This window comes from Gymnodraco acuticeps, unplaced genomic scaffold (genome assembly GCF_902827175.1).
Source record: "Gymnodraco acuticeps unplaced genomic scaffold, fGymAcu1.1, whole genome shotgun sequence".
Classification (NCBI taxonomy): domain Eukaryota; kingdom Metazoa; phylum Chordata; class Actinopteri; order Perciformes; family Bathydraconidae; genus Gymnodraco; species Gymnodraco acuticeps.
In genome coordinates, this window is record NW_022989894.1 from 46,913 (window position 1) to 74,676 (window position 27,764).

The window sequence follows — 27,764 nt, forward strand, 5'->3', positions numbered from 1 at the left end:
CACAGGAAGATAGGGCTAATTGTACTTGCATGAATGTATCACAGATGTTGTTGCTGTATGTACAGTAAGATAATGGATGTATACTGTAAGTCTGCTTAGGAAAAAATGCTGAAAGAATTCGAACACCTGTTTGAAAAAAACAATTGTTACCTTTCATCAGGACAACAGTATGTGACTGTGGGCACAGACTCAAAATAGCTCTTTTGTTTTTTCAGGAATGTTAATGATCCTGCGTGTTTGATCAGATGCTGCTCAGCCGGGGAATGTAGATCATATCTGCAGACAGCAGTGTCCACTCTACACATTCCTGCATTCACAGATAAATCTTGTTTTTTTAAAATAACGAAACAGAGTTTACTGTTTCCGTGTCACACACATACCATAATGCTGTATATCTACTGAAGAATTTCAACATATTGTGTTTCCCTTCTCATATTCTGACACTCATGAATGAATAGGTTAGGTATGTTGATTCATGTAGGTCATAGGAGTGATTTTGTTACCATATCAAGTTGTGGGAAACATTCTCAAGGCAGTTCTGAGACTTGTTGTGAGTTTACATATACCATTGTTTACACTTTGAAACACCTCGTTCTCAAAAAAGCTCTATAAAATGTAAATGTTTTGTATTATTTCAATCTGAATGTCACCAGTGAATGCAGCATATACATCTATGTGTCCATGTCAAGGCTTGTTCTTGTTATGTTTCTTACAGGTGTAAATCAAACATTTCCAATAAAGGTGCCGATGAGTCAGTATTCCCAGGATTAACTGACAGCAGACAGCGAGTACGGACATGTAGCTCTGCGCCGTGACAGGACAGTTGATGGGGAGAGGCGTGGTGAAGCAACAGAGGCGGATCAGACGGGATGTTTTGAATTCTACCTCACCTGAGCTAAGACTGAGTAGACCGTCTTGTTCATTCTCCCGCTGCTGTTCAGTAGCACAGAGGCACAGAGGGAAGATGAATCTCTACAGGAGCTTTGGAAACCTCATGGAGGCATGGGTAAACGAGGGAGCGCAGGGTTCGGACTCAGTATGGCTTGGAAATAATTATGAAGACCCTTCTATGCGTTCATCTGACGTGGGAACGAACATACGCACAGAATCTGTGGACTCTGGAGTGGAGACAGCCAGCTCTGTCACATCCTTACCTCCTACCCCTTCCTCTGTCTCAGCAGATCATACAGAAATAGACTCTTTTACACCAGAAAGAGAAAGGGACTCAACATCACAGTCTCCTATCCTCTCTTTTCCTGTGCCTCCCTCTTCTTCTTCTTCCTCCCCGCACCTCCGACCCAGCAGAGCCCAGGAGAGCTCCACAGCCTTGGAATTAAAAGTGGAGCAAGCAATAAAGAAGACTGACTCTAAATGTCTGCGGAACAACCCTAAAGACCTCCTCACAGAGGATGTGGTGCTCAGGCGGCGACCTGGAGCATCTTTTGTATCCAAACGGCCTACATCGGAGTTATTAAGAGGTCAAAGGTCGGAGAGTTTTAGCCACTGGAGGACAGCGAACTCAGCAGTGCCCACAAGGCAGTTTTCAGAATCATACAGACGGCCAAGTTCTGCGAGTTGTATAAAGCCGCCAGTTCAGACCAGAACAGAGGTGAGATTCTGTTTATGGTACAAACTAAACTGTTTTAAAATGTCCAAGAATTATGTATTTATTTGCGAAGGGGGGAGCCAAATTTCAGTTTCTGTTTCATGATTCTTCCTTGGGACTAGTTTCGGGGCAACATTAGTTTCACAGTAACATGTATGGTCTTGCAAAACACAGGCTTGTGAATGTTGAAGGAAAGTTCAAACGAAAGTCCCAGAAGTGCTACAAGGCGTCTACTTTTACAGTAGTTAAAGGGTGCCAACAAATCCGGTTGCTCTCAAATTTAAAAGTAGGATAGGCATGTCATTACTCACACACATGCAGGATCTCTTTCATGCTGTCATGAGCCCGTCTGCGGTGCGAGGGATTATAAACCAGTTTGCCCAGGTGACTTAAGCCCCACAGGCACGAGAGGAATGGATGTGGTGCGGGGGAAGCTGAGCACTCTGGGGGGGTTTCCTGCATTATGTGACAGACATGTTGTCAACCAGATGAATGGACTTTTAAACTTTATTCTGACCAACAAAGTAAAAATACATTGAATCCACTCCTCTTCACAGTGCTATATTTTGAAAACATGATTAATTGTTTGGTTTTTATCTTATTAGGTTGTTAATGTTTTCCATTGCCTTGTATGAGGTATATAACCCTAACCCTAACCCTAACCCTAATGACTAGCCAATTATATAAATCTGTACATCTATAAATAAGTCTGTAATTAAATGCAATTATACTTCTAATATTCTCTTCAAAAGTTAATGTGATGTCAGGGAACATGCATAATAGATCATGAGAAACATTGTCAGTTCTAGATTTTCTGTCACACGTGCCGAGGATCGCATTGTTCATCTCAAAGTTGGTCACTAGGTTCATGGGAAGGTAAAAGTAAATGGCATTGCTCAAATTCATATTCTGATATTATAAAGTTGAAACTGTTATACAATAACTATTGTCAGTACCATTTTTTTTGGATAATTATCTCTAATTATGTTGTGTTGTGTTCTTTTCTAAACTAGGGAGTGATAAATAAAGTTATTACAATATATTATATTTGAATATATTTAAGGCTTGGACTGTTTGTCAGATAGAACATTCAACTTAGATTGTGATTGATATTTTGATGACATTCTGCTGATAATATTTGTGTTTTGGCACAATGGTGCTTTGAGCTCAATGCTAACTTAAGCATGCTAAAATGTTCAAAACAACGATACCTTGTGGATGACAAAGCAATGGTTATAATGTTGAACCTCACCGTGCTAACAATTTCTATTGAGTACTTAGCCCACATTATTGCAATTTATCCTGGAGTGTTTGAAGAGCAACATTGAATAACAACTTGTGTACATTGTGTTGTCATTGCATTTAACGCAAAGCTTTTCCTGCTTGATGATGTGTGCAGGACCTTGGTGCAGAGGAGAGGAACGAGCTGAGTCCTGGGCTCCTTTACTTGGAGCAGGTGTGCCAAATGTTAGAAGAGATTGCCAAACAGCAGATGCACAGCCGAGCGTTACAGATGGAGACGGATGCTCTGCGGGAGCATCAAGACCTGGAGGAGAGCCAGGTGAATACCTTAATGTATCACATCTTAGCAAGGCAATTAAAAACTTGTTACAGTTTGCATGGGTTATATTATTAGCATGTTATTGGCTTGTCAAGCTAGTGATGACATTATGTCTTCCTGCTGCCTGAGGGCTCACATGAGTCAAAACCTGATACAAATTGCCAATGACTTGACTTTCTTTCAGGCTCTCGACGCTTGTCAGAGTGACTCTAAACCTTCCGAGGAGGATATCATTTCCTGTGAAATTCAAGAAAGTGCAGAACAAATCTCCAGTGAACCTCAGCAGCGTCGAGATCATCCTTACAGACTTTTTCGGCAGAGATCGGCTTCAGAGACAAATATTTCATCAGTGCATTTAAGTGAGTCAGAGTGCACCATATCATCTACTTTCACCTTTTCTTGTTTTGTTTTTTTCATGGATATATTCTTCCAGTCTTAAAAATATATTCATTATTGTGTGTGTGATTGGTGCAGGAAAGCAGAATGCAGACTGCAGAGGGCAGCATCGGAGTAAAGATGACCTGCTGGAAAAGGAAGAGGATGACCAGGAAATTCAGGTAGAAGACACTCGAATAAACACACATAAATACATCATTTGTACTTAAATACAGCTAAAGCAATAACAGTATTCCATTTGCATTGTTAGAGTGAGTTATATACATTATTTCTTCCTCATAATATACTTTTACTTTTATCAATGCATATTCTATTGTGTCTTTTCAGGAGTCTGAAAAACAAGAGACGCCTAAAACCAACAAGAACTGGAAGATGAAATTTGGCTCTTTCACAGGAGAGTCTTCCCTGAGAGATTCAAAGGGGTGAGACAGTGTGTTTGTAGCTGTGACCTCGAGGGGGGCAGTGTTATTAATCTCATATGATGCATGATGCTCTGAGGAAATGTGTGTACTGTTCCAACATGGCAGCCTGCCACCCTGACGCAGTGGTCCGGAGCTAATGCACAGTAGATGCAGAGGGCTTTTTTGGGGGGAGTTCATTTTCAGCCTGTGCTTCTGTTCCTCCTGAACATTTTGTCCCTCGCTCATGAAACCTTTACATGCTGCTTCCAACTTTCTACAGTGGCCTGCTTTAGCTCTGTTAAATAATTTTGTAATCTGTGCAGCCAACAGATGCAGTCATCTGAGAGAAACTCCGCCCGACGACGGCTGAGCCAGCTGTTCAGGAGGAAGACTACGAAGGCTGTAACCGTGTAAACGGACCAGAGCGTCTGTGTGGATATTTGGGTTTCAATTCTGAAGAGGAAGCTGTTACTTCAGAGGTCTGAGAAGTGACACTGCTTTCGAACTGACTTCATATTCAGCTATTTGGATCAAGCAATTGCCATAGTTTATTTATTGTCGACTGTATTATATTTTTTATACTGATCAATAATGTTTCTTCTACTGTTGTTTCTCCGTTCTTTGACTGCAATATTTGACGTCCAAACATCAAACTTGTTTCTGTAATAAGCTAAAAGATTGGCGAACAAGCAGTAGTAATGCACTGTATAGTAATACACTTGAAAATAACTTTGAAATTCTCCTTCATTTTGACATTGTGGATTTCTGCAAATATCTAATGATATCTTATTAAATATGAAATCCCTGAAATGTCAGAAAAGGCCTGTTTTAGATTTCCAGAGCCCAAATTGCAGTCTGAAAAAGGTTTGATATCTTGACCAAAACCTGACCAAAACATACAAAATACTGCATAATGATTTTACAATGACAAACTTTTTGGTGATTTTTTGATTGATAAATGAGCGGACTGAATTAGGGAGTTTATTGGTATAACTCCCAATACAATGAAAACCATATCTGAACCTGAACTAATTTTTGGAGCATCAAAGCCACGTTCATCTCAATTGCAAAAAAGGGTGCGATTAAGAGATGGCCTTCATGGTTTTTGGTTACTTTCAAGGAGTCTTCACATACAATTTAAGCCCCCCTAAAACCAGATTCATATAACTCGTCTAAATTGAAAAAGGAAAGCCATAATCCGTTCTGTAGCTTGACAGATAAGGCCACACAGATTTCCTTTTATCATTTATTTATCTCTATTGACCTAGGTTGGGGGGATATACCTCCCCTGGCCTTCCCATGTAAAGAGATGTCAATGCAAACACGTCCAACCAAACAAGAGAGGGTGAATAGGATTCCAGTCCATACATAAAATACATTTATTTACTATTTATTGAACCATCAGCATCCATTAGTCCCACATAGCATCCATCTGTGCTATTAAATATATAGAGATAACATCTGTGGAGGGATTTATTTACTGAATGTGTGTGTGAGAGGGGAGTTGGCAGAACGGGAATAGCTTATAGACGAATAAGAGTGGTAGTGGGGAGGGGGAGCGTCGAGTCCGAGTCATGCCTGCAGTGTCCCCCCTTGTCTACATGATGCCACAGGAGGACAAGGGGTTGGCGATCTGGCAGGTGCAGGCTGACTGGCAGTATTGGCGCACAGTCTGGTAGCAGCTGCGGTCGGCCTCCCCCCCCCACTGCACGGGCCCGTTGGGGTCGGAGGGCAAGCGGCTCAGGATGCTGGTGTTGATGGCCAGAGCAGCCAGGCCATAGTCAGTGAACAGCACCGTCTCGCGCCTGCACGTGGGGCAGGAGATGAACTTGTACTTGGGACAGGACTCGTAGAGGATCTGCAGGCACTCCTCACACACCGAGTGCAGGCAGGAGAGGATGCGCGGACGCTTTCCGGCGAAGTTGTAGGTGTGACCGCAGGTGGGGCAGTCCAGGGGCTCGCAGGGCATGACGGGCCCCGTGGAGGAGGACGAGGAGGTGGAGGAGGAGGTGGACGACGAGCGCAGCACGTACTGGTTGACGATGACGTCTTCCACCTTGTAGTGGAACTGGTGGTAGCAGATTTCGTTGGCACTGGTTTTGCGCTGCGCCAGGAAGCTCTGCTCCCTGCGAGTCACGGGCACAGAGGGGGACACCATGGCCCGGGGAGACCCTGTGATGTCCAGGGTCATGTCGCTGCAGGCCTGGTTGACGATGATCTCTCCTTCACCTCCGCCGTCCCACGCCACTCTGGGGGGCGGGGCATAGCGCGGCTGGGTGACGGGCACGGGGCACTCTCTGGGGAACTCTCTGGGGAACTTCTCCGACTGGATGATCTTCACGGTGTCCATGGGGATGGCGACGGGCTGAAATCTGAGGCAGGACATTCACACGTTCTTGGAGGTTGTAGAGAGAGTGACTGCAGCTCTAGTCGGCGCTGGACACCCCCCGCCTGGTTCTGGGTAAGGTGGAAAAGATTAGGCTCTTCCGGTAAAGTCAGCCATTAGAGGGAACATGGGGACGGATGGTTGCCTCCATGTTTTCCTCAGAGATCCCCCCTGGTTTGTGCGAATTCAGCCTGTGTCTTTATGAAGCAAAGACTGATAGAAGAGCTTAGCCAGAGCACCGCAATCTGCAGCTCTTGTTCTGTCACTGCTGATATGTGCAGAATGCAGATGATTTAACAGTCCAGTTTACAGTATCCGACCAGTGTTGACTACTTAAAGGTAGCTTATTTTGTTGTTTTCACTCACGTATGCTGATGTTGCTGTGCAGTCGTCTCTGATGGCTATTTGCAGACACATATATTCACACACAAGGACGACTTTAGCACAATGATATGTTCTCACTCAGTGATGACACTAATAAATAATCTCATATGCACACAGATGCTCACATAAATACATACAGTACAGGTTGGTGTGTTTCTGCATTCACAGCATGGTGGGGACTGAGTTCAGGCAGTACAGAAAGCTCTGAGAGCTATTGTCCCAAACTATATCCTGTGGCCTGCCTCTGACTAGCTTTTACATGTGGTTCTCGCTTCAACACTCGCTTAACTTCCTGTTTTTTGCTGCGGGTGTGTTACATATTGACTTGAGTGCGTGAGAAAGAAAGAAAACTCTCCAGTCTTTTCTCTGCTATTAGTCCAGTTTGGTCAGGTGACCTGTGTGACCCTCTCAGTGGCTTGGTTGATAAGAAACAGAGAGGAGGTTTTTTTGGGAGGTGTCCTTTAATGCTCCAGGAAGCTGTTAGAACGACTCCTTCAGGCTCCAAGGCTCCTGAATTCCTCAGATGTTGTGGTGAAGGGTTTTACTTTCAAACAGTCCTCCCAGTGATGGAGGATGCCTCTGTGCTTGGCTCCCCTTTTTCAGTTAATCAGACTCATACCGTGTCCTCAGGAATCCTTCCGTCCATCCTGGGAAAAGAGTAGAGATTTATAAAATAAATTGCTTTGATAACTGAAAATGTCTCAAATGCCACACAGAGATCTGGAACATTGGAAAATGTTATTAACATGCTAGGTAGAGGTGTGCCATTTCCATTGTGTTTCATGAAAAGAATATTAGCTTTGAAGTATTAGTTTGACTTTGACCTACTGCTTCTGTGTATGATTGATTTGATCTTTCAGAAACTTGGAAAGGATCTATTGTAGCTGAATGAGATGAGTTTCTGATGACAGAGGCCGTCACTTTTGCATATTGGCCTCGGCCCAGGTGTCTTTCATAAAAGAGTGAGCCGATGATCATGTTGACACACGCTTTGTGACTCACCTCTCTTTGGAATAAACACATGCAGTTTGCCACGAAGTCAGAAGATTATGTTGATATGTGTTGTGCTTAGGCATAACAATAACTCTTATGCCTCTTATGTCTGTGATGAGTGCAACTCAGAACATTATGAATTTTTGTTTTAGGGCAGTTCTTAGCAGTAGCGTGGCGTGGGGAAAAATGTAGGGGAAGCCCATTTTTTGGGTCGGGGGGTGGTCAATAACGTAACCAGATGAGTGATTACAGCGCCCGGTATCATTTTACACACATTTGTATCACACAGATGCAGGACTTGCACACGCCTGTTATCTAACCGACAGGTCCGCACGCACTCTCCAGCTGAAACTCTCTCCTTATTAATTTAAGCATTTTACTTATTAATGTATGCAGACAATCACACAATCTATGTGATTTTTGGATTTACCGTGCCTCTCAATTGCCCGTGACAGGTTGGCAAGGTCGATGAATCCTGAAGTTGCCCAAGGATTGTTCAGGGAGCACGAATCCTTGTCAAAAAGAAGACATGGCCAGCAAATTAGACGCTGAAGTTTAGCGCTTCCAGTTAGCCACTCCGTGCGGACATAATTGTCCTCATTGAACGTCCGATTCTCTCCCTCTTCCCTCTGTGTACACAGCTCGAGTGCGGGCATTTGCCTGTCATCTGATTTAATTTTTAGTTGCTGCTGTAGCGGAAGTTTAGTAAAGTTATGTTTGATTAAGTACGCCAAATCTCCACCCTCCATAATGCTTCATTTGCTTGATAATTTCTAACGGCGGTGATGACAGTTACAGTATTAAAACTGATGTTGATGTGATTTGATTGGATGGCAGTGTCCAATCAAATCGCCAGCCGCCAGCCGCCTCTGAAGGGAAGCAAGAGGCGGCTAGCTTCCCTTGGCATGGCCCTGACCAATCACAGGTTGGCAGGGGCATCACGTGGGCCTCATCTGATTGGTCAATCCCTCCATTTTTTTTTCACCAAGGGAAGCTAGATTCGGCTGGCCTCCTCTCGCAACAGTGAGTGCAATCTACTGTTTCACCATAACATCTAGAGGGGCGCTGTTTGTTTCACTCTTTGTAAAATACTCAATGAGAATGGGGGAGAGACGGGCCGGCAGCAACACACAGCAAAGGAGAATTATCGAAACAAAACAAAGTGTTTGTATTTATTTATTTAAATTATAACTACAATCCGAAAAAACAGGGGAAGCCTGGCTTCCCTTGGCCTCCGGGAGAAAACGCCACTGGTTCTTAGAGAGAATTATAAAGATGTTCCCAACAAAATGGCACCAGTGATTGTCCAGTATAACAGAGAGCAGCTTGACTTGTTTTATTCAGTTTAGTGAAGATTATTAGTGATGTCCATAATTCTGCATGTGAGCTCCCAAAATAACTACATTTCGATAATGAATAGGCGCATTCACACTGCGGTACTTTTCCCACAAAGGTTCATGTGAACTTAGTTCATGAGAACTCTTTAGTTCTCATGAACTAAGTACAGATCGCGTTCACACTGGAAAAAGTCCCTGGGGGTGGATTAGGCAAATGAAGCCGCTGACGTCACTTGTTCTTCTTCTGCTTTGGGTTTACTGGCAGGCCGCAAACCACTTCACGGCGTATACTGCCGCCCAAAGTCCCCGGCCGGAAGTCCCCGGAGTTAGGGACTGGCTTCAGTAGAAGCTGCTGGGACTCCCAGCAGCTTCTACTGAAGCCTTCCGAGTAAATTGCCAGAACGCCGACGCCTCCTCATCTCCACCACTCCCATGTTTTATTTTGTGTTGCCATAAGTTAGTCTCTCTGCGTTTCTGCGCTGGGTTAATGCTAATGCTAATAATGCTAATGCGAGGATAATAAAATGGCGGCTTCACAAAACTTTTTGGGAGTTTTACGGGGCGTGGTTTGCAATCCTTCCAGCCAATCAGAAATGTAGCTCTTTTCTCACAAAAGAGCCGGGTAAAAAGGTTCACATGAACTAATTTTAGTACCGGCTCTTTTTGGTGTGAACGCGATAAAAGAGTTCACATGAACTAAGTTCACATGAACCTTTGTGGGAAAAGTACCGCAGTGTGAAAGCGCCTATTGGTTCAAAAATAAAAACTGTTTAAAATGTGATAGTCATTAAAGTCAGCCACAGTGTGTGGTGAGAGCAGGTGATTGTGACACATGTTGCGGTCCGGCTCTTGTTGCACTTGCTGCTTCCTGTCAGCACGTCTTTAGTTGCGTCAGTGCGAGGCTAACATGTGTGGGAACAGGTTACACTCTGCATTCAGGGTTTCTATCGTACTGTGTGTGGGATTATGAAAAAGGATCAAGTGTATTGATGGAGTTTTTTTTTTCCTTGACCAAAACAATAGCTGCCAACCAGCAGAGGAGGGAGGATGACACATCTTGTATTCTCTTCAAGGCTGTCAACAGTGATGATTCATTAGAGAGAGAAAATAAACCGTGCAGAGGAGGTGACCTACATGGCGATGAGGAGAGGGAGAGAGAAAGAGAGGAGGGCTGGTCTTGGTTTTCTATTTTTAGTTTGTTTATCTATGCACTTCTCAGAGGTTTCCTGTCCCCAACCCCTGCTGAAGATTCACCCCGACTGAGAGAGATGTACCGTACAGGCGGAAGTGCTTCGGCTATTACTTCCACGTGATGCAACAAGCCATATTGGGCAAGCAAGCAGACATTTGTTTACCCCCTTTATCCTCTCTCAATGAATCTGTTGACATATTCGTACGCCCCAATCTCAAACACACAGAGCTGTTAGCGAGAATCACTCACAATCTCACCAAATGTGTTCCTCCAGTGCTGCAACTCTTCTCTCAAAATAGCCTCTTTTTCATCCTCTCACACACGCAGTATGCTTCATACACGTTCTATAAAGATGGGGATATGTTTCTGGGGAGATGATTGGTGCTTTTAAAATATATTTATGCAAAACATTTCAGAGAAAAAATCTGAATGAATGTGTGATGGCCTTGGTGCAAGCATTCATAGTGCATTCAAAAATGAACAGCAATAACTCGATCTGTATGACCAGAAAAAGACAACATTGTCATTATATCACAATGTTATAGTTGAATCTATATGAAATCCCTATACGGCAGATGACAAAAATAATCAAATTGATATTCAATGCAATGACTGTGTTCCACTGTTTCTACAAAATTCTACATAAAACATTTAACCTATTTTGTAAATTCCCTGCACACATTCATTTAAACCTATGGGAAAAAAAAGAAAAACAACACTCTAAATTAAGGCTGCATTTAAAAAAACATGTCTGTAACACGTTTAAGTACCATTACCTTTCTGATCGGATACTGTTTACTTATTCTATGATCAGGATTTTACTGGTTTAAATCCAAGTGTTGCCCCTTTTAGACTGATTCTTGTTTCTAGTCAACATTTAATATGCATACTTTTTTTTTTTTTTTTTAAATCAAAAACGTTTGATTTAGAATAAATATGTTACATAAATAAAATATTTAGTATTTTGGTATTACTATCCTAAATAAATAACTAAAACATCATATAAGCATCAAACTCCTTAAACAATACCATATCTAATAAGTATCGTATATCATATTGATGTTTTCCTAGCTGGGGTTTAATTGAAAGAGTGTTACTTGATCTTTCATTCATTTCAAACTATAAGAATTGATGGATTGAATTAGAGTTAGACAGTTGAAACTGCCAGAATAATATACAGGAGGTACTGTACATCTGCAAAAAGTCGATACATCCTTAATAAGATTTCTTTAAAACTCTCTTATAGCCATATTGGTATTGGCCTCAAAAATCATCACATACCTGTATATTAAACGTCTAGACATACTTTGTGGATATAAACAGTTTGTGTCTGTCTGGTTTTGGACAGGGGTCGATTTGATAAGGCAAACAGTCTGCAGGAGGAGCCTTTGAGCCTGGGGGAGATGAAGCAGCTAAATCTCCCCTCTAATATGGTGACAGTGCTATGAAAAGGGCTGATAACTGATGCAGGCCGCCTGCTGATGGGCCGGTTTGGCGCAGCCTCTCCCTAATCGACAGAGCCCTGTGATTATGTAAGGAGCTCATCTCCGACCCATCCACCATATTAACACGGTGCTGCAGCTCTTTCACAGTCCTCATATAGTGTGTGTGTGTGTGTGTGTGTGTGTGTGTGTGTGTGTGTGTGTGTGTGTTTGTGTGTGTGTGTGTGTGTGTGTGTGTGTGTGTGTGTGTGTGTGTGTGTGTGTGTGTGTACATAACTCTGGATCCTCTCCCCGAACAGGAATTATTACACTAATGAAATCATGGCAGGCATTTGACCTCGTCATCACAAGTGAGAGGAGGAAGAGGAGAGCTGACCACAGGGATGGCCGAGGAGTTTTTCTCAGCAGCAAATTCCTCACACACACACACACACACACACACACACACACACACACGCATCCTAGATCGTTCTCACCCTCAGAAGACTCCCCACCATGTCCTCGGCACCACCCTTTACATTCCAGCGCACACACAAACAAACAGATAAGAGCCTTTAAAGGAATATTTTTAAATGTGTCTACTATCAGTTATGTTACAGATTAAACTGGTACTGACACACACCTGAAGAGAGGAAAACACACACCGCTCCACACGCCAAGAACATTCCTATCCTCTCACACTCCCACTGTGTTGCTCCATCTCCATTACACTCACACAGGAGAAGGGCACCATGTTCTGAATGAGTCAGACCCGGCCCATCAGTCTGTCTCCATGCCTGCCTCTCCCTCTTTTTCTCTCAATGAAGATCTGTCTCTTGCTGTCCATTCATCCATCCCTCTGTCTGTGAGCCGTGTGTTGGTCTCATGGTGCCCCTGCACCACATACCAGCAGTATGTCAGGTATGCCAGCTATGTGGAGATGTGTATCCACATTCATGCCTCGGCCGGTCAAAAGCATCGCTACACATCTCTGATCTGACCCGCGTGGGATATTGTGTTTTGATTGCATAACGTGTCATGACCTTAGCGTGATCTGAGGACAAATCCCCCGATGTGTGTTGGTTGCAGCTCAGGGAAACATGGCACTTGCAGGGATTCAGAGAAATATTGGGTGTTATTGAAAGACCGAGGGATTTGCTTCTGTGGCATATTTGTGATTTGAAAAGTGTATTTAGTGTAGTACTGTATAAATGCAGATGACGGATAGGAATTGGTGTGTTACTTGTTTTTATGTTTCTGGTGTCTTTGTGTTGGTTGTTTTTGTATTATTGCATGCTTTTCTCAATGGGGTTACAATCATTTTTCTAAATAATTGACGATATCTCCTTCACATTCCACATACAGTTGGTTGTCAAACACTATGTAAATGCTAGGATTTAAACACATTTACATGTCTTTCACCTGGATTCAGATATAGAAATTATATTTGTCTGTAAGTGTTATATTTACAGCTGTGATTACATCTAATTGTTCCATAGGCTTCTGTGTGATGACAGAATGATTTTTGCAGGTGCAGAAAGTGCTAAGTTAGTATGTGGGGAGGTGTTGTTTTTAATAATTCAGCCCGATGCCATTCATGGCAGACATCGGCCATTTTGCCTCGCAATTCATTACAGCCAAGTGCTCTTTGTTCTCGTTTATGTTTTACCCACAGCAACAAAGCAGAGCTGCACACAGGCAGAAAACTAAAACGCTATAACCATCATCTCTTTGGCTGACACAGACCTCATAGAACATTCATGAGGAGAAAGGTTTAGCAAATGTCCAGCTCTTCAATAATAACAGTGGCTTGATTGATTGAGACGATTAATTTTTGCTTTAAGGAGCTCTGTCTCAGCTCAGGGTTAAGGTGGATGGCTTTGTTGATATCCTGCGAGCCGAGAATTGGGAGGGATAGAGGCGAGCTGGGCAAAATATTTTGCCTGTGTGATATGGAGCGGCTTTAACATGTGGGAGGGGTGCGTTCAGGAGCAGCAGTTATGCAATCGCAGCATGGTGTACCCAGCACTCTCACTGCAGCGCCAATGTATGGCCAATATGGAGATTCATTGCTGACAGCGGCAGAACAGGCCGTTCCTGCCCTCTGTCCCCATCGCCACCCCCACTGCCTGTCTGTGCAGAGGTCTGTCAAATGTCATAACCGCTGGAGCCATCCTGTACCACATCATCATCGTCTATTCACCGATTGTAACCGCTGTATGCAGAATAGAAGGTGTGTGTCAGTGTCTTGCATCCATGTGTGTCTCTGCAAAATGATGCAACAACCATGTAAATCCCAGCTTAACGAAACAAAAGGCAAAGACCACCTACAAAGACGCCACAAAGCCAACTACACAGAGGATTACATTAGTATGAAAGCCACATGGAGAAGCCACACCTCACAGATATGTAACATACAGATCCGACAGATATGATGACAAACACAGGGAAAAACCTCTTCCCTGAGAAAACTCATGCAGCCCCTTCCTCATCCTCACCTGTCCGTCTACGCACTTGTCTTGTCCCAGTCCTTCCCTCGCTCCTGTTCCAGTTGTTGCTGATGCTGTTGTGTGAAGATAAGCCGCTCGGTCACTTTGTTCAGGGGGGCGTCTCACCGGAGGGAGGATGCTCTCTCCTGTCCATTTGATCCTAGCTGCATAAACGACGTGCAGCACTGAAAGAGGCTAACATGGAGGGGATGTAAGATGGAGGAAGCTGTTACAAGGTGGATGCGTCATGTCTCTGGCTGCTTTGGTCGAGGCTCCGCATCCCTAGTTCCTCTCCTCCTCTCCTCTCTGGCACCTTTGTCCTTCACTCTCCCACCCCTGCTCCTTCTCTTCCCGACAGTGGCTGAGCGTCTCCCTCTGGTCTCTCTTTCTCCATCCCTCTGCTTATAAGCCTCTCAATTTATTCAGCTTGTTCTGTGCAGCGAGCTGAGCTTCTGCGTTGTGTTTCTCTGCATGTACGTCCACTCTTCTGTTCTCGTCCTTTCTGCTTGTCTCTTCTTTCCAGTCTTCAGGTAAACCTCTCTTCTGGTACTTTCCTCTCTCCTCTGCTGTTATCTCTTCTCTTGACTCAGCTGCCGTTCATTACTCCTCTCTCTCCTTCTCCGTCTGCTCCAGCCAGTGCGCCTCTCTGTCACACATGCGCAGTGTTTTCACACATACATACACACTCACACTCTACCTCTCTGGATCTGTGCCTCTGGCTCCCTCCGAATGCATGTGGCTTGTTTTGCCTGCCCACCCCCTTCTGTTTCTCTCTCTCTCTCATACACTCCCTCTCTTTCTCTCTCGTTGCTCTCTCTCGCTGCAGCACACACTGCAGTGCCTCTGCAGGCAGGATCACGTTTTCTAGTTGCCAGAGAAAATATTTCAGCCAATGAGGAACGGTAAGAATGTAACCCATCCTCCCCACCCCCCATGTTTAAGCATACATACGCATACGCATACGCGCACGCGCACGCACACACACACACACACACACACACACACACACACACACACACACACACACACACACACACACACACACACACACACACACACACACACACACACACACACACACACACACACACAGGCTTATTAAAACACTATCATGCAAACAACCCTCTTAGAGCATGGTTTGTGTATAAATATGAAGGATTTGCACCGAGAGTCATTACACTCAATATGCAATATTAATACACATGCATACACACCAACCAGGCTCCACACAGGATGCTGGTGGCAATAGCTGTAATCTGCGAGAGTGCAGCATATCTGACAATGCAAAAAGAGCCTCATTTACTCACAAACGTTCCATTCAGCTGCGGCTGACTGGAGGCTTTTTTGAAAAACAGATCCATCACATTCAACACTGAGAACATGTATCATACTAACGTTTGCACAATTCCAACAAACCGAGGTTCGAAGCAAAAGTGTTAACAACGTTGCAAAGAGGTTTCATTTAGATTCATCCCCTTGGACTTTGAGAAACTTTGATGGACATTTGTCCCATTCTTTTTTTACATTTCATAGATCAAACACTATGCGTGGCACAGCTCATTTTCCATATTCACCCAGAAACATGAAAGCAGCCTCCTATAAGCTCCTATCAAAGATTTACTAATTAATTGACATTGCATAACATAGGATTTTAACAAGTTTTGCATCTATTGACCCAAAAATAATCCTCAGATCAAAGTAGAACAAAACCATGGATGTCATTTTTCAATCAATATAAAAGGGATAACTTTATATAATCATGTAGTCTGTGGCTGCATAGTGTAATGAAGGATAATCTGAACACCAAAAAGCTGCTGTTTGAAGAATTTAACAGTAAGTACTTGCAGAAAACTTGCTCTATTATCAGAGGTTTGAGGAAAACTCACAGTAGGCTATGTGCTCATACTGTAGTTGATGCAATACAAGTTCCTCAAACTCAGGCTATTTAGAGTATTGTTCTTATTTGTATCTGATATGTCTCATTTCTACTAACTGAAATGATCTTCTATTTACATATTAATTTAAAAATAATTCATTGCACATCAGTATTCAAAGGTGTGACACACAAGACCTATTATTGTTCCAAAAGTTTACCTAACATGGGCAAGTTAACCGCTCTCTCACAACTAGCATCAGTTAGCCTTTAAAACTAGCCTAACATTCAGTAACTACACTAACCTATAGTTACTAATCGCAGTAACGTTTCGTTTTGGTGGTATTTACGCTCTGAAAGCTTACCAGGAGTTTTATGTATTTTTGGGCTCTGTAGTCGAGACATTAGCATGGCACCTGGCGCTGCAAGGGTGGCAAGCCTGCTAGCTACTTCAACAGAGCAGAAATACTTTATTATACTCACTCTTTGAGGCTCAAATCGTCGTAATTACGTGGCACAAATTACCTGGTTTTGATGAGAGTTGGAGACTGTGTGAACGAGTGACGGTTCAAGACCAATTTGACTGGGGGGGCCACTGGGGGGCCAGTTATTTTCTGAGGGGGGCACAATAAATGCAGGACGAAAAAGAGAACTAGACAGTATGAAGTAATTGCGCATAAGAAAACAATGCAATACAGTTATTGGTATTTGTTTCAGTACACTTATTTATTTCAGATAGATCTTATAGTTATTACTGTTAGCTTCAGCTTAAGTTATAGTGCAATGTTTGCACTAACACCATATTTATATAAAAATAAAGGCAATGAACAGTTACATCTCTACTTTACATAAGGGTGTCTGCACAATCTCACATTACAGCAACAAAATCCTGCGGTTTTTGGCAAACCGAGAACCAGAAAATATACATTTAAAAAAAAAAGAAAAAAAAACTTTTCATTGTTAGGGGGGCCACAGGGGGGTCATAGGTCAGTGTTAGGGGGGCACTGGCCCCCCCTAGAACCGCCCCTGGTGTGAACCCCGTGGCTTTATGATGACTTCTGCAGGGCTGCGTGCAGCTAGTGCTATTGTAAGCTAGCTCTAGTCAGTAACCTCCACCTATGAGAGGGAATGCAAAATATGTTGTTATCAGCTGATAATATTAACAATGCCTCAGTCCCATTCATTGAATGTTGCAGACAGCAAGTTATTACAGCGAAATGCATTTATACAAGCACCTCCTCTAAGTGTAATGCAGCCATCATCCATGTTGTTAAATATATGGGCTTACCTCTGCTTTTCCTTCTATAACATGAACATAATTCTGCTGTAAGAACCAGGCTTCAAGTCTAGTTTCTAGCTTCTTTGAAAATCATTGAGATTATTATGAATTTGTGAATACATATTTAGTTGCCTAAATTATTGAAAATAATGGCGTAGGCCTACAGCTAACCCCTACTTTCACAATGTAAGAACATAAATGGAAAGAACTTGCAGGAATGCAAATCGTTTTTGTTTAGGAAGACCAAGAGAGCTGTTATTATGATGTATTTTGCAAATGTCAATAGACCAAAACATCACAAACATGTGTGTGTGTGTGTGTGTGTGTGTGTGTGTGTGTGTGTGTGTGTGTGTGTGTGTGTGTGTGTGTGTGTGTGTGTGTGTGTGTGTGTGTGTGTGTGTGTGTGTGTGTGGGAGGTTTTATGGCCAAGTGAACTCAGTTGGCCATAAACTAGGTTTACAGTGAAGTCAAAGTCTTTACATTTTTCAAGTTGTTTGTTGCTTAAATAATTGCCCCATTACAGTCTGAAGGGGTGAAGTGCAGTTCAGAGGGAGGAATAAGGAACTGAAGACATGTGTAATTGTTGAGCTGCAAAAAGACCTGTCTCATGGACAGTGATAGCACAACGTGCCCTGAAGCTTACAGTACTTCTTTCAACAAGGAATGGTTTCTACTTCCTTGTGAGCCAGTTGTCAGCTGAGGCGCTGAGGCTGAAGGAAATGATATGGTGCTTTTAAAGAAAATGGAGATATACATACTTGGTATTGAAAGTTGGAATCTAACACTGGTAAGTAACAGTTGTCATGTTTTTTCAAGCAAAAACCTATGTCATTAGAAGAATTTGAAATATGCTATGTCACATATTCTACAAAAAAAATGCTTGACCAAACATTGGCCATTTTTATTGGTTTTATTTTTACAAAGACAGGAAGACATCCATACTCACACAAAGTCCAAAATGTATACTTAAACAATCCTTTCTCTCTATTTCTGTGAGCCCACTGCACAGATACAATAATAATGGTTGACATGTTACTTTATCGACATCACACCATCACAACACCCTTCTTGGATGAGAGCCATAGACTGAGTCGCCACATATTTGTAGTAATGAGGCCACTGTGCCACTAGGGGGCCACTGTGTCGTATTAAACATTGTATCTTGATTTGTTGTGTTTTTCCTTCATTTAAGAAAAATGCTTTCTCCATATTTCAAAATATCTTAGAGACATTTAGTGGCCAGACGACATTGTCAGCAAATTGTTTGTTTTTATTCTTCTACTATCTATCAGATTAACTTTGTTAGACATTTCAAAAGAATTCATAACATGTGTTGTCTCTTCATTACTCATCACTGTGGCTAATGATGGCCGACAGATGGAGTTTGGTCTCTATTTCTCTGTTGACTGCCGAGAGCTAGACATGCCTAAGACCTTTGACTGTGGTTTGTTGCACTAAGTCACTGGCTGGGGTTAGCAAAATCACTGCAAGACGTATAATTCAGTCAGATATCAAGTGATATGCAGCTTCTAGAGAAAAAGGCAGTCATAGAAGAGAATACAACAGCAGAGAACAAGGCATGTAAGTCCAAGGCAGAAATCATAAATCATTTAACAGCAGTGCACATAGTCAAGGCCTACATTCGTGCACATTAACCACAGAGTTAGTGATAAGAGAGGGATAAGTGAGTCACAATGAGAACGACTTACAGTACATTAAAAAGTTATGTGACGTTTCAGAATTTATTTACCAAGTACATAACATGCATACCTCAGTAAGAGCAGACTTAACCAGAAAATTGAATGTGCAATAAAATAAACTGCAAACTAGTCAATGAACCAGGAGAGGGAAGCAAAGAGAGTCAAACTGTGGAGTTCACAACCATTTTCCCTGAGATGTGAGATTCATTAACACCTAAAACAACATATAGTAAGATGCTTTAACAAGTGACAGCATTTTGTAGACTTTGAGCACAGAAAATGAGAAAAAAGGTCAAATTGGCATTATGTTGAGCATGTGAACTTAAAAACACATACAAACCAGTCAATCAGTGTCTCTTCATATGTAAACCAGAAAGTTAATCAAGCCATAAAGGAGCATTTGTATTCCCAATTTAGAATTTTCCAAGTTTCCAAAATGAAAAACCTGGAAAAATGTCCAGATCTACAGTAGATAAAATGAAATACTTTAACAGTTTTAGACAGGAACATATTTTACAAAAATAAATATTGTGTCCTCGAGACGTTCATTTGCCATACATGGCATGCATACAGTAAAAATGATCCAGTATAGAAGTCTGCCAATGCATTATCTAATTTTACAAGGTTACAGTTCATTTATGCGTTCATAATTTACAATCATATAAAATCCTGTCCCTTAAGTATAATTTATCCAAGAACATTTGCGTCAATGGAGTTTCTTTAACCGTAAAAACCATGAAAGAAAACAGCGACACAAAGGAGGATGATGGCGTTGGCGTTGACGACGTTCCTCCATAGAGGCTTCTCTGTGGTGTCTGTGAGCTTCCTCTGCAGCTCCGCCTGCTCCTCTGCACTCAACCTGGGCGCATTTGTCGGCTCCAGGCCGCAGAAACTCATCACTACCTTCTTGCAGCAGCCAGGATTCTCCTTGGGCTCTGTGATGGAAAGAACAAAGGTGATGAAGCAAATCTGCATGTGTGTTTGTATGTGTTTATATTCAAGGTCTGCTGATTACCATCTATCTCCATATTGTTGGACTCTTGATTGTCGATCCAATCGTCCTTTTCAATGTCAATCCTCTCCTCAGTACAGTTCCTCAGAGTCCAGCACAGTCGATACAACTAGATAACACAACACATGGGTTGAAACAAATTATTTATAAGGTTGGTTTTTGCAGGGACTTCCAGTGATGTTTGGGAGTTATTAAGTATCTATTCTTATCTCGCAAGCGGTCACGTACATGCTTGTCTTCGATGGGTTTGGTCACAAGAGAGATTCCCACGATGAGGATACAGGAGACAACAAACAGAATGATGGAGAAGTAGAGGTAGTGGACTCCACATATGATGGTGGGACATTTACTGGGTTCAACGCAGCTGCCTGTCCCAAAAGCAAACTCTGCAATCATTCTGGAGAGGCCGATAACTAAGCCAATCGTGAGGCCATAAAATGCACCCTGAGGAAAGAAGAAAAAGGAAAACGTTCAGTCTAAGTATTGGCATGACTATAGAGCAATGACACAATGACAAAGCTAACATGCTGATTTTATAGCAAGTGACACACTTACTCTTAGTTGAATGTGTTGCTAACAATTGTTTTATTATGACAAACATATATAAAGGTATTTGACCATAAACTAAATATTTGCCTTTTCTTATCAAGCTCCACATTTGTGGAATCAGCTTCCAGTTCGTGTTCGGGCGGCAGACACCCTATCCATTTTTAAGAGTGCGCTTAAGACCTTCCTTTTTGATAAAGCTTATAGTTAGGGCTGATTAGATTAAGCCCCTAGTTTTGCTGATATAGGCTTAGTTTGTCAGGGGACATTTTACTTCTTCCTTCTCTCTGTCTGTACCTGTGTACTCTCATGTTCCGATTAACCCAGCTTCCCCAAATGTCTTTCTTTTTGGTGTCTATATACGCTGGGATCCGGAGTCATGGATGATCCTGCGGTCCTGTGTCCTGCATCGCGAGCCCTGGATCTTGAGTCGTGGCTGTGGTCCTGGATCATAGGTCCTGGATGGATATCCTCGTGGATTCATCTTCCTATTATACACACATGCATTTCCAAACATTTGGACTACCTATGTTGCAAATGTATTATCTTTTCAATTTACACACGGCATCTATTGCACGTCTGTCCGTCCTGGGAGAGGGATCCCTCCTCTGTTGCTCTCCCTGAGGTTTCTCCCATTTTTCCCTTTAAACTGTGGGTTTTCTCTGGAAGTTTTTCCTTGTACGATGTGAGGGTCTAAGGACAGAGGGTGTCATATTGTCATACTGATATTCTGTACAAACTGTGAAGTCCACTGAGACAAATGTAACATTTGTGATATTGGGCTATATAAATAAACATTGATTGATTGATTGATTGATTGATTGATTGATTGATTGATTGATTGATTGATTGATTGATTGATTTGGACAAAATAAAACAAATCATAACCTAATGCTGATATATGGACATGATTACATTTAATCCAGACGGGGACGTGAATGTGTTCACAAGATTTAATCTAAAGGAAAAGAAAAAGAGTGCAAAAGGAAAAGTCGGCAAAGACAGTAGGCTTCTTCTCTGGAGACCAATTAATGTTACTGCCAAATTTCATGGCAATCAATCCAGAAGTTGTTGAGATATTTCAGTCTGGAACCAACGTATCAACTCAACTAAATGAATCCTAATGAAAAGGAATACTTTTGGGCACAGGATAGATAAAGGTGCATCCAGCAGTCACATAAAATAGATTTATGAAATATACATAATGCAGATTGCAAATAGAAATCGACAATAAATCATGGGCAGGAAGAAGAAATGAGCAGAGAAAGTAAAGCAGCAGCATAATTGAGAGTGAGTTTGTCAGATTATAAAATAGTCCTCACTAGCTTGTGTTAATAGTCTGATGACAAATCTGCTGATGGTGTGCATGACTTCAGTGCTTTGGCTAAGCTAATGTGACAATCATGAGAATAAGAACTATTTCAACAGTTGGTCCATGTTCATGACACCTTTAGAGTATTTTGACCCCACCCCCACTTTTTCAGATCATATGATACATGTTGATTCAGCTGCTTTATGATCAGGATAAACCAAATTTCCCAAGAAGTCCGAGAGCAGTAAGACAAAAGATGTTGCCATGACCTTTGGCTAGTAATTACATAATAACTTTATAAAAGACTGCACTTTAACACACTCAACGCCTTTTTATCCAGGCTAGAGATATGGCTCTAAGGAAAGGTCACATCTGCCGGGTTGTCCACCATTTGGTTAAACACTGAAAAAGCTGAAAAACTATTGAAGGGAGTGCCATGGCAATTGGTACGTTCCTGGTGCCTGAAGCATGACAAAGTTCACATTTGTGGCTTTGAGTGAAATATGAATTGTAATTAGATAAATAGAAATTAGTTTATAGATTTCTAAACAATACAACTAGTACCATTATCGGATAAAAATGTCAATTTGTTCAATATTTTGGTTTCCATTAATAATAAGCTTTATTTGTATAGCACCTTTCATACAAGACTGTTATTCCTACGTGCTTCAGAGTGGATAATTAAATAATATCTCATAAAATAGTCACAGAAAATGATAAGACTCAGTTGCACTTTGTGTTATGTGCTAATTAGCCAGAATAAGCATGAAACACGCTAATCTAAAATGGTTAACATAAACAGTTTACCTGCTTAACATCAGCATGTCAACACTGTCATTGTGAGCAAGTTAGCATGCTGACATTAGCACTCACAGCACTGCGCGTAGTTACACCTTGACAATGCTACTAACATGGCTGGAGGCTATTTGTCTTGTTTATATGCAGAGGATTTTTCTTAAAATTGAAATATGTAAAAAAAAAAAGGAGATGATTGAAGTGGATACTCACAGACTCATTGACGCGTTTGCAGAAGATGGCAAGCATGAAGACAGCTGCAACAGGTGGAGTGAGGTAGCTGGTGATGGACTGGATGTAGTCAAAGAGCTGACCACTCTGGGCTTCCTGCACCACGGGGATCCACGCAATGCTCACACCAATCAGGAACACGATGAACACTCTAAATCAAAGATAGTGAGTCATGTATGATATCTCTCATCATCAGAAATCATAATAAACACACCCCCCAATTGTGTTACCTCCCAGCGATCATGAGTTCCTTTTCAGTGGCTGAGCTGCGGATCTTAGTGTAGATGTCCATTGTGAAGAGAGTACTGGCACTGTTGAAGATGGAGGTGAGTGAGCTCATCAGAGAGGCCATCATCACGGACAGCATGAGACCTCGCAGACCTGAAGCAGATTTTAAAAATTCACTTCGGGAATACCGATGTTTGCATTTTCAGATCATGAGATAAATGTCTTTAGCCACCCACCATTGGGCATGAGTTCCACCACCAGTTTAGGATAAGCGATGTTGGTGCAGCCCACCTTGGCATCACAGTATCTTAGACATTCAATCGGGTCCACACATGCCACCTCGTCTAGAATTACATGAACAATAAGTCATTAAGTGATATTTAAATCCAGCTTTATGTTTGCAATACTTTCATCTTCTTGAGCCTAAATATGTCCGTCACATACTCACCAGTGTAAAGGATCCTGCTGATCATACCGGGGAAAACCATGAGAAACATAGGCAGCAGTTTCAGGTAGCCACACAAGATGCACCCTGCCTTAACGTGAGATAAATTCTTAGCTGAGAGACAGCGCTGAACAATCACCTACAGGAACAAGAAAACACGTCACAAATGGGAAAGATCAGTGGTGCAAAGATCGATAAATAGGTTGAGTAAGTAGATTTGAAAAAAGTCATAATGGAAATAATTAGATTTAGGTTCAATGGATATGTTGCTGATAGTATTTTACTTATAGACTGACTTTTTCTATGTGCTCGATGTCAACATTTAAATCATCATCTACTCTTCTCAGAGATCCAGCAACAATCTGCCTGTAAATCTTATCTCAGTCTCTGAGGCTGTAAGGTCTAACTAAAAGCATGTCTCTCCTCATACAGCAGGCCACCTTAAGAGCACTCGAGTGAGTCTGGCAAAAACAGGCAAGATAAAAGCACAATAATGTGTACACAAATATGTACAATCAATTGAAAGAGCCTCTGTCTGTGTGTGTGTTTATGACCCTGGATTGTGGTCGAGCAAATGCCCAACAGTGCAGCCTGGACTGACCTGATCTGTGCACCAGTACCAGGTGGCCTGAATGGTGAGTCCAAAAACAAGGCCGGGCCATGGCAGGTCTCCTGTGATCGCATTCCTAAAAATATGGAAGGAGTCGGCCCGAGGCTCGTAGCAGCTCGCACTGATGTTAGCTGTTACAGAAGGGACGGCCTCCATGTAGCGCAGCTGGAATTGTTCATAACCTCCGACCTCATTGAGAGCTGCACATAGGTGTAAAATAACGTTATGAATCATTTTTACTCCAACACTTGATTTCACAAGCACCATTTTTATAGTCAAAATGGAAACTATAAACATATAAGAAGCTTAAAATACCATATTACCAAAGCCCATAAGGATGAATGATCCCACAACCATGATGATAGTCTGTAAGGTGTCCGTGTAGATCACTGCAGCCAATCCACCTGAGATAAAATATCATGATGGTTTTAATTCATCCATTTTTTTTCAAAGTGATCACATTTTATCTTCCCTAATTTTGACTTTATGGAGAGAACTGTGTACATGATTTGATCCATTGTTGCAAATTGGGTATTAGGTGTTAAGCTGTATTATAGGCAATATTCCAAGCCTTTTTACAACTCAAGTTGAGGTGTGTATGGGTTATTACAAAACAGCAACCAACAGAAGGCCATTTCCAGCTTATCACAGTTCATGGGTAATTAAGCACAGTAACACACAACTGATCAACGAGACAGGAAGAGAGAGCGAGTGTGTGGGTGTGTATCTACATCTCCATATAAGGTCAATGGAGAAGACTTTACCCCCACTTGTAGCACCACTCTGTTAGGTAAGAATTCTGGGTTTCATTTATGAAGTGAGTGCAATGGAAAATAAAGTGAATGCATCCTGATGGGACATACCTGTGACTGTGTACAGGGCTGTTATCGAAAGTAGCATGACAACAGCCAGGTAGATATTCAGCCCGAGAGCTTGGTTGATAAAAATGGCGCCAGAGAACATGTCTGCCTGAGTGGAGAGGAGAGGAGAGGAGAGGAGAAAACGCATAATTTCAATCAATAACGTACATCTCGTTGACATAGAGATAATCACTAATGATGTGGACACTTACTGAGATCTTGGTGAAAACATACAGGAAGAGAGACAGCACAGAGAGGTAGATGCGAATTCTCTGTCCTCCAAACCTCTTCTTCAGGTATTCAGGCATGGTGACCACCTAAACACATCCATAGTCAATTAGGTTTTGATTGATTTGATTTGAGTCTTTATGACTTTCAACTGCTATTTTGCAGGGCCACTTTCGACTTAAAAGAGGACATACATTTCAAGTTTGCACTTGTAGTTTTGGGTTTCCATCCAAATTGGTTTTCATACAAATGACACATTATTTATGGTCTGTCAGAATATACTTGTATTTAACCTTTGACTGAAAGTCTCTGTGTTAGTGCTTGGTACTTTCAGCTCCATTTCTGATTGTTTTGTAAGAGAAATTGTAAAGGTATTTGTTTTCTGGAAAACCACAAGAAACTTACTGGGTTTTTTATTAGTAAGCAGATACCAAAATAAATGTATGCAAAAGAATGGAAAAGAAGGGGGTTTCATGTTAAGTCTCCTTGAATGATTAAACTGTAAATTAAGTAAATAAATACATGTTTACCATGATTATGAATGCATACTCTAACAGGTGAAGTGAATACATACGTATATGTATACAGTACAAGTGTTTTGTGGCCTGCGTGTTTCGTTTACCCCAGCTTTGATGTAGATGGGCACAAAGAGCCATCCCAGAATGACGACCACAATAAGAGCCTAAAAGAGACAAAAATGCACAACAATAAATAACCAATGCACCATTTCCTTAAAATATTCCTATAAAGATAAAGTTGACTTCTGTTTCCTCCCTGGACCTCCCATGATAATCTTCACCAATCAGCTCACCTCAAAGAGATAACTGATAGTATCTGTCACAGGTTAGAAACACATTTGTTTAAGAGCAGATAATGTTACACATCAGACATTATTACTCACATTCCATTCAAATCCACCAATAGCGATTCCTGAAGCTGCAGCGGTCCCAGCGATTCCTACAAAGTGACCACTGCCAATGTTGCTGGCAAACAGTGATGCTCCAATCTGTGGAGTGCAGAGTTATATTCATAAATCATTTACATCATTTTTTGGTTTTCAGCTAACTGTGCCTTTATTTTTTACAGTATAATTGTACTGATGTTATGCCTGTCTGTATGTATTTCCTTTATCATCATCTGTAATACACTTCAGGTTTGCTTTGGCTGTGAAATGTGCTACATAAATACATTGTTTTAATCTTGCCTCTGCTTGAATAATAAGTGATTTACTCCACATTACTCTATATAACATGAGGTGATATTTTATACTACAATTAGCATTAAACAATATAAAACATGTCAACATGAGATACCCACCGGCCACCACACCATACTCCTCCCTGCAAGGAAGAAACCACCGACTGTGGCTCGGTTGGTGCGGATCATAGCCTGCAACAGAAGAAGAACATTTAAAAAATCCTTAAAACAGCACAAAACAGCAACAGACTCTATTTTTCAGTTCTATTTGTTAATGATTACGTTGTGTGTTATGTACAGCTGTTAAAAGTCTGAGACCTGAGTCTGCTGTTGATTTGATTTGTCTTTTAAAAAATAATGAATTAAATGTTTAAAATAAACCGTGAAATATAAATCTTGCTTTGCTCTTCATTAATCTATCTATAAATATGCATTCTGAAATTAAAATGTACTCTGATCGGCAATACAATTACACTGCTGTGATTGCACAATATGAACCAGATTACATATCATTTACTCTTAAATGCTGCTGTAAAGGTCTCTGCTGGTTAGAGGCCTAAAACCTCTTCTTTCAGAATGCAAATAAATATATTCTTGAATTCTCCAACATGTAACAAACATTTATAAATATATTTATATTTTCTCTTGTGGCTTAATAACGACATATTTATTCTTATTTAAGTAAAGCAACTCTCACAACTATAAAACTGTTGAAGTGTTTCGTATTCACAGAGAAGAAGGATTTAAAGGGCAACTGAAATGAACTCACCCATACTCCAACAACCATCACAACCACAAAGTAAATCACAATAACGGAGATATCTGCAGCATTGTTAAGAGCCACGCCGGCCGTGCCATTTCTCGCATTGCTCCTCATTAAGGAGAACCCAAAATAATCCTTAGACATTTTGCTGAGAGGCTGACCAGAGAACAGGACTGTTGTTGGAGTCGCTCCTCTTTGACTGAATCACCTGCACAGACACTTATGTACCTTTGGCTGAGGTGTGTGTGTGTGATAGAGAGAGAGAGAGAGCGAAAGAAAGACAGTGTGTGTAAGAAAGATAAAGGGGTGGTAGTGGTAGAGTTTGCTTATCTAATAAATGACCAGATAGTGTATTTAGTTAAAATCTAGATGCTCTGATTAACCTTGCTGATACATGGCAGGGGTTTGTAGAAAAAAACATGTTTCACCTTTCAGCAAACAAAAAGTTTTGTCAATGATCAACCCACAAGGAAATACCACAAGTAAAGAAACAAGTGTTTTTGTTAGACAACGGACCAC

General features: G+C 41.6%; 3 protein-coding genes across 3 annotated transcripts; 1 reads left to right on the plus strand and 2 right to left on the minus strand.

The window, feature by feature from the left end:
• Positions 1 to 886: 886 nt before the first annotated feature.
• Positions 887 to 4,986, plus strand: si:dkey-106l3.7. The gene is made up of 6 exons (XM_034205193.1): positions 887 to 1,609; positions 3,006 to 3,167; positions 3,352 to 3,526; positions 3,642 to 3,724; positions 3,891 to 3,985; positions 4,288 to 4,986. Exons 1-6 carry the CDS (start codon positions 965 to 967, stop codon positions 4,376 to 4,378), a joined length of 1,251 nt encoding a protein of 416 aa, XP_034061084.1. The 5' UTR covers positions 887 to 964; the 3' UTR covers positions 4,379 to 4,986.
• A 333-nt stretch (positions 4,987 to 5,319) lies between these two features.
• On the minus strand, positions 5,320 to 14,984 carry rnf208 (ring finger protein 208). The gene is made up of 2 exons (XM_034205204.1): positions 14,176 to 14,984; positions 5,320 to 7,381 (listed from the first exon to the last, which is right to left on the minus strand). Exon 2 carries the CDS (start codon positions 6,348 to 6,350, stop codon positions 5,562 to 5,564), a length of 789 nt encoding a protein of 262 aa, XP_034061095.1. The 5' UTR covers positions 6,351 to 7,381; positions 14,176 to 14,984; the 3' UTR covers positions 5,320 to 5,561.
• A 4,057-nt stretch (positions 14,985 to 19,041) lies between these two features.
• On the minus strand, positions 19,042 to 27,389 carry slc5a1 (solute carrier family 5 member 1). Its single transcript, XM_034205424.1, has 15 exons — positions 27,252 to 27,389; positions 26,603 to 26,674; positions 26,187 to 26,291; positions 25,908 to 25,967; positions 25,270 to 25,374; positions 25,061 to 25,166; positions 24,521 to 24,601; positions 24,189 to 24,397; positions 23,591 to 23,726; positions 23,379 to 23,486; positions 23,145 to 23,295; positions 22,897 to 23,065; positions 20,259 to 20,474; positions 20,034 to 20,139; positions 19,042 to 19,953 (listed from the first exon to the last, which is right to left on the minus strand). The coding sequence occupies exons 1-15, from the start codon at positions 27,387 to 27,389 to the stop codon at positions 19,739 to 19,741; spliced, it is 1,977 nt and encodes a 658-aa protein (XP_034061315.1). The 3' UTR covers positions 19,042 to 19,738.
• Between the last annotated feature and the right edge of the window lie 375 nt (positions 27,390 to 27,764).

Excerpts from the sequence above, each read along its gene's own strand:
- si:dkey-106l3.7 (XM_034205193.1), top strand. The coding sequence starts at position 965 with ATGAATCTCTACAGGAGCTTTGGAAACCTCATGGAGGCATGGGTAAAC. Across the intron at positions 3,527-3,641 it reads TATTTCATCAGTGCATTTAA|GAAAGCAGAATGCAGACTGC; the intron begins GTGAGTCAGAGT and ends TGATTGGTGCAG. Across the intron at positions 3,725-3,890 it reads AGGATGACCAGGAAATTCAG|GAGTCTGAAAAACAAGAGAC; the intron begins GTAGAAGACACT and ends GTGTCTTTTCAG.
- rnf208 (XM_034205204.1), bottom strand. The coding sequence starts at position 6,350 with ATGTCCTGCCTCAGATTTCAGCCCGTCGCCATCCCCATGGACACCGTG.
- slc5a1 (XM_034205424.1), bottom strand. The coding sequence starts at position 27,389 with ATGTCTAAGGATTATTTTGGGTTCTCCTTAATGAGGAGCAATGCGAGA. Across the intron at positions 26,675-27,251 it reads TGATGGTTGTTGGAGTATGG|GCTATGATCCGCACCAACCG; the intron begins GTGAGTTCATTT and ends CTTCTGTTGCAG. Across the intron at positions 23,727-24,188 it reads GGTACTGGTGCACAGATCAG|GTGATTGTTCAGCGCTGTCT; the intron begins GTCAGTCCAGGC and ends TTGTTCCTGTAG.